Source organism: Thalia democratica, chromosome 5 (assembly GCF_965202585.1).
Source record: "Thalia democratica chromosome 5, ktThaDemo2.hap1.1, whole genome shotgun sequence".
In the NCBI taxonomy this organism is placed as follows: domain Eukaryota; kingdom Metazoa; phylum Chordata; class Thaliacea; order Salpida; family Salpidae; genus Thalia; species Thalia democratica.
In genome coordinates, this window is record NC_139169.1 from 17,752,361 (window position 1) to 17,759,146 (window position 6,786).

At 25.1% G+C, this 6,786-nt stretch overlaps 1 protein-coding gene across 1 annotated transcript; it reads left to right on the top strand.

Moving 5' to 3' along the window:
- The first annotated feature begins 1,633 nt into the window (after positions 1-1,633).
- Positions 1,634-3,169, top strand: LOC145836300 (kelch-like protein 36). The gene is made up of 2 exons (XM_082944114.1): positions 1,634-1,970; positions 2,271-3,169. The coding sequence occupies exons 1-2, from the start codon at positions 1,634-1,636 to the stop codon at positions 3,167-3,169; spliced, it is 1,236 nt and encodes a 411-aa protein (XP_082800240.1).
- The last annotated feature ends 3,617 nt before the right edge of the window (positions 3,170-6,786 follow it).

Genomic DNA, 6,786 nt, shown 5'->3' on the forward strand with positions numbered 1-6,786 from the left:
GACTTAAAATATGGTATTGAGAGTTTTGTTATAAAATTTAACAAAGTTAATTTGTTTTATATTTTTCAAATAAAAGCGTCAAAATTTTTATAAGTTTCTTTCAATTTAGTATTATTATTACTAAAAAGGAAAACTTGAAAGTATCTAATAATCGTTTTAAACAGATTTTAAAGTTTTAAAATATTAAAATTAAAAGTAATAATGGAGTACGAATGTTGTATATGCCTGGATAGGTTATTCAAAGTAGACGCAGAAGTATCTGTCACACCGTGTGGTCATACCTTTCACAAAGACTGCATATTAAACGTAATAAAAGGTGAGATTAAGAAATGTCCAATTTGTAGACAAGCTTTACAGGAAGAAAAAATAGTTAAAGTTCACTTTAATGTGAATAAAGAACTTGACTACAGTGATTGTTCAAATGATACTTTGAGCTTCTTTGATAAAGTTGTTGAGTATGAAGCAAACAAAAGGATGACCATTGTAAAAATCATTAAGAAGTTAGATAAAGAAAATACCCGTCTAAAGGAAACTTACAAAACCAACTGTAAAGGCTACAGCTTGTGTAAGGTGTTATTGAGAGGTTTCCAGAAAGAAATAAAAAACTTGCATGAAAAAATCAGTAAGTTAAAATTAACAAAGGGTGAGTTGATTGCTGATATAAGAAGGTTGTTTAATGAAAAAGAAGAAATTATTGATGAGGAAAAGTAAGAGGTTAAAGAAAATGAAATTGATGTAAATACTTGTGAAGATGCTATCAACAATATTGAAGAAATAATTAGTAAAGGTTTGTTTATTTGCTATTGTTTAAATAATTTGATTGTTTATGTTGAACTTATAGTTTTAAATTGAATCAGGATCCAGACAGATCTTCAATTCATAAAAAAGTCCAGATGAATAAGTTTGAAAATTTTAAAATTTTTAAATCTTTATAAAAGATATTATCATTCAATCAAATGCAAAGCACCACTGATAATACAATAGCTAAAAAACTATAAAACACTTAAAACCTACAGTTTTAAACACTTTTACTAATAAAATTGACAATTTTGTTATCATTTTCTTATTTTTGTAAAGCTTTAAAAGCTAATTAAGAAAATTAAAAATAAACTTATTCGCTTAACCCTAAATGTATCATTAATATTTTTTTTTATGTCTTATATATGTTATTATAATTGATTGTTAAAGTATATTTTTACAATAATTTAACTAGAATCCTTTACTTTAAATACTCATTAAACCGAAATTTAGCCTAAGTTACTTTAAATGATCTAAACTTTTCTTAACCGTTTGCAATTTAATTAAAAAATTCTGAAAACATACGATTATGAATTTAAAATTCAAATTTTATTTTAACTAGCGTGTCCTGTAGATCAGTAGTTTTTGTTTTAAACTTTTATAAAAATTTAAATTTCAAACTGTGTCAATTAGAAATAATTCTCAACATAGAATTCTTAAATTAACTTTTAATGAATTTAGTTTATCTTTAAAATCGGAATTTTTCGAAGGGATTGATAATGAAAAAGTAAATGAAGTTTTTAGTGGAAATAAGAAAGCTTTAGATTACAACATGAAAATATGTTTAAATGAGAATTTACTGCATGAAGGGCTTTTTAATAAAGTTGAAAACAATATGAAAGAAATACACGTAAACGATAAAAAAATTAGTGATTTAATATTGATGAAGTCTGTCGAACTAGAAGTTGAAAACAAGGCATTGCAAGAAAACACCTTAGAAATAACTAAAAACCTTAAAATTTTGGAAAATTCGCTAAGACAGGCTCAGAACAATGCAGAGTGCTTGAAAAAAGATTACGAAAATTTGAAGTCCGAAAATAACGATCTATTGGCTGATTTAAAAACTACAAAACGGATAAAAACTAAAATTAAAAGGTTGACAAGAAATGCAAGCGAAAAGCAAAATGATAACATTAATGATGTTCAAAGAACAAACTGCTGTTCAACTAAAGGTACATTTATTTTTTTTCTTTATTATTACTACACGTTTTACAACTTTATATTTCTTACTTATATATTGTATACGTAGTTCTTTTATTGCAATTTAAAGCTTTAATCATAAAACTAAAGCTCTTAGTAGACACAGGTTTCATTTTTATACAAAAATATTTTGCCTGATTTTTTACTAATATATATTTTATTTTACGGCAAATCAAACTCTGCTTTGATTACTATTACCGATGTTTTCTTTCTATTGTAATAACGTTATAAAGACTTCATTAACTGTTGAATACTTATTTTTTATTTTCTAGGTGCAGTAACCAATGAAGTTAAAAGTTATATATACATTAGCGGAGGAAAAAATGATGAAGAAACTTACGAAAACAGTGTTTTAAAAATGGACACAAACAATGGTAAATGGAATCATTTTAAAACTTTGGGTACTCGTAGAAGTGACCATCAGTCCTTAATAAAAGGAGATCAATTGTATTTGATAGGCGGATATAATGGATCAGAGTACGTTGATTCAGCTGAAAATGAGGTTGTATCTCTTAACGAGGAATTAGTTACAAAAACGATTCCTTTCATGCACAACAAACGGCTAAGCTTTGGAATGTGTTCTTTAGCAGAATGTGTTTTTGTCGGAGGAGGATATAAAAACTCTTCTGAAGATTTAGACAAATGCGAAGTCTACAGTTTTGAAACTTGTGAATGGACTGAAGTTTCCAGTATGAACACTAAAAGATACGACCTTACTTTGACTTATTTTCAAGAAAAAATCTGGGCTATTGGCGGTTATAATGACACAGATACATGGCTGGACACAATAGAAACATTCGATATTACAAAAAACAAATGGAAAAAAAGCAATTTAAGACTCCTATCTGAACGATCTGGACATAGCACTGTTTCTTACGACAAACAACTCTTTGTTGTTGGTGGCGAAAAAAAAGACTCATTTTTAGCTTCTGTTGAAGTTTATTCAAGTGAAACCAATCAGTTTAGCTTCGTTGCATCAATGAATGTTCCACGATATAGTTTTGGATGCTGCGTTGTAAATTCAAGTTTGTATGTGATGGGGGGATGTAGTTTAGATTTTGACACTCTAACAGATGAAGTTGAGATATACGACATTGAAAGAGATGAATGGAGAAAAGGTCCGAGTTTGCCTTTAAAATTGGCTGATTTTTCATGCTCTGAAACTTTATGATTTCTGCTCATTTTATAAGTATCTGAGGGTTATATTTTATTTAATATTTTTTTAGTACCAATGTTGTTAAGAAAAAAGTTTAAATTTTATAAAATTTATTGATAAAAGTTTGTGTACCGTTTTAAATTTGTTTTCATAACTTGCAATATTACTCAGTTTTAACAAGTATAATGTATTTATTAATTATAAACAAATTAAGTAATTGACGCAGCAGAATTTTCTTGTTTTCAATAAAATTGTTTTTGTACAACACAATTATTTTAATATTAATAATTTTCTTTTTAGACGAAAAATCTTTATCTTAGAATGAAAACAATTTTTTTATTAAAATATCTATAAAATTAAAGAAATAAACACATTAAGTGGGTTACATGATAATTGAAATTCGAAAAACTCTTTTTCGGATAATTTAAGTTCTTTTAAAAATGTTTGAAATACTATATCTCAAAAAATAGTAAAAAATTGAAAAAAAAAAATTTATTTATATTAACAAATGTATGTAGATTTTTTTAAAATTTACAAGCCACTTTATATTTTTTGCAAAATCTTAAATACTCTTTAAGATATTTTAAAATATTCAAAAATAACCATATTTTTTACTTTATTTTAAGCCATATCTCAAAAATTATATTTATAGTTTTAAAAAATAAAAGAATTGCTTCTAGATACTAATAGGACCTACATATGTACTTATATATTTGACAAATACTCTTTACTTTTTTAGTTGTTGCCATTTAATTTTTTTAATTTGAATTTTCTGAATTTGAATTGTCCGAATATGAGTAGTCGTACCAAGTAAATGTTTTTTATTATACAACATCCTTCACATATTAAGTTTGCTAAACTGTTTAAATTTACTATGTCTATATTCCTTTAGTTTCTCTTTTTTTTTCTATATTTTTATATAAAAAATTAAAAAAAAAAAATTTTTTTTATTTTATCTAAGTATGTGTAAATAATCCTGATGAAAAATAAGCTACTCATCTAAATAGTATAAAAAAAAAGTATTTTTTTATACTCCTTTGAATATCAAGTTGAATATTGTAACAAGTCATTATAAAAATAATATATGGAAATAATTGCTCTAGAGTCGCCAAAGTATTAAAAAAGATTAATAAAAATTTCTAAATTAAGTAATTTGTGTTTAAATGTTAACTGCGAATATTTTTTATTTCTTTTAGTGCTTGAAAAATAGTTTATGTAAAACTCTAGTGTATTATTTAGTATAATTATCTTATCATTTAATAGTAAACAAGCTATAAACAAAAAATGACAAAAATTTGAAAACTTCATCTACAGAAAACAAGTTATTATATAACAAAACAGTAAATTCTTGTTGAGGAACCTAATGATTGATATTAATAGTACAAATTGCGACAATGTTAAAACTATCCTGTATACAAGGGGTTGGCAGCGATTTTAGTCGGCGAGTCAGGTGTGGAAAAATTAATTTGTGTATATTCTAAAGCGTTTAAGTTGCATTCACGAAAATTACTCAGTTATTAAGCGACAAACAATAAATTAGGTTACTATTATTTTTTATATCTAATATAAGCTTTAAATTTCTTCAAGTTTTACTTAATCTATTTTTTCTACTGATTTTAACTATTAAAATATTAAGAATAAGATTCAAAATTTGGTTTGGCGAGCCAGATTTACAAGCTTGCGGGCCACAGTTATATCTTTTTCAGGCTAGATGCTAGTTAAATATTCTTAGTGTTGGGGGGTTGCTCAATTTCGCTTTGCATTTTTTAGTTTTAGCCATCATCGTTGCAAAAATTGATTCGAAATTATCGTAAAATTTGATTTGTTTATATTGATACTATTTTTTTAAACAATAAAAACATACAATAAAAGTAAAAAAATGGTAATAATTACTTTAGAGAAAATAAGTTATTAGAGTTAAAGGTGCAAATAATTAAATTCAAAACTTAATAAATACTTTATTACAATAAGACTAACAACGGAGCCAGTAAGTTTGATCAGAACCATTCAGATAAAATTAATAATGGTGGTTACTGTTTTGTCTGCATATTTTTAGCTGTTATTATAATTTAATTTTACTTTTCTACTTGATGTTATAAAAAAAAAAAAGACAAGTGCAGTAGTTATTTATAACTTTCCAGGTCAACATGTCGAGGGCCGCAGATTTACTCTTTTAGAGTCGCAGTTGGGCCTCATGTTGCCAACCTCGCTTTATATAAAAATAGATCATTTTAGAATTCAAAAACTTTTGTAATTGTACAAATTTTGCATAGTTTTATATTTTTTACTACAAAAAAAAATATCGCTTGTGTATTTAGATTGTTTTAATTCTAATAAGTTTTATTAGATTACCAAATTTATTTAGAATTAGCACTTACTTTTTTTTTTTACATTTGATTATTACGTCATTTTATATCTTAAAACATTAAACTTCTGTATGATTTTATTTCAATTTGTATTCATTCTAATTCAGTAAGAAACTATTTCTGATGAGCATTTCTACTAAAGTACTAAAATAAATTAAAAGAAAATGTAATATATTCTGTTATATATCTTCAAAAAAAAATTATACAACTACTTCATTTTTGATGTCGTTCTTTTCAAAATATGAGCTAAATTTCTAATCTGTTCAAAGATAACATATGGATCGGCAACTCGTGGCCCGCGGGCCAACTGCGGCTCTCGAAGAGCAAATCAGCGACCCGCAAGCATGTTAATATTATGGGATGCGGCCCGCAAAAAGTTATTCTGTTGCCCGCGAGTCTGTTAATTTGGCACGCTAAAAAATATTTTAAGGTGATCTATTTCTTAAAGTTCTTTTTATTTAAGTATTTTTTACATTTCTAAACCATTAAATTAAACAAATTAAATCATTTCATCTTTAGTGAACTATATTAAATGTGTATTATATTATTACATTTTTGAATTAGTTTTCTACTAGATATAGTTGTCAAATATTTAGACTACTTTGACATTAAAAAAATAACGTACTTTAAATTAGTTTTTTTATTGAAAATCAATCTGGCTTAAATTTTTTTTTTTTCAATTTTAACATAACTATTTGAGATATTGAAACATAAGTGACCAGTAAATTACAATAAACTACACAAGACTCACACTTTTAAAAACAATAAATATATTTTGAGAAATTCTCTTCAGTAGAATACAATGCTAACAAATAATAAGATTTTAAACACTTATATAATAACCAAGTAATGAAGAAATCATAAAGTAATTGAGAGATTAATAAAAGACAAAAGCAATTAGTAAAAGTTTAAACCAAATAAGTCCATTTTTGTTATAATTGATCTACAGTAAAACTAAACTTAAATAAAAAGAAATAAATTCTTACAAAATTTTACGAAAATAAAGAAACAGTATAGTCAAATCTTTTGCTTACATAAAACAGGTTTCCTTAACAAAATACAAATGGCTTTTAGTTTAATCAAATTAAAAACATTACTACACATTTTAATAAATTTAAATTTATCTATATTGTAACTGTTTGCACAAGTTGGATTATTAACTTAATGTTCTGAAATGAAATGATTTAACAGAAAACAATATTACAAAAAAATTAAAACTAGAATAAATATTTATAAAGAAAATTTCATTTTTGAATTAAATGTTAG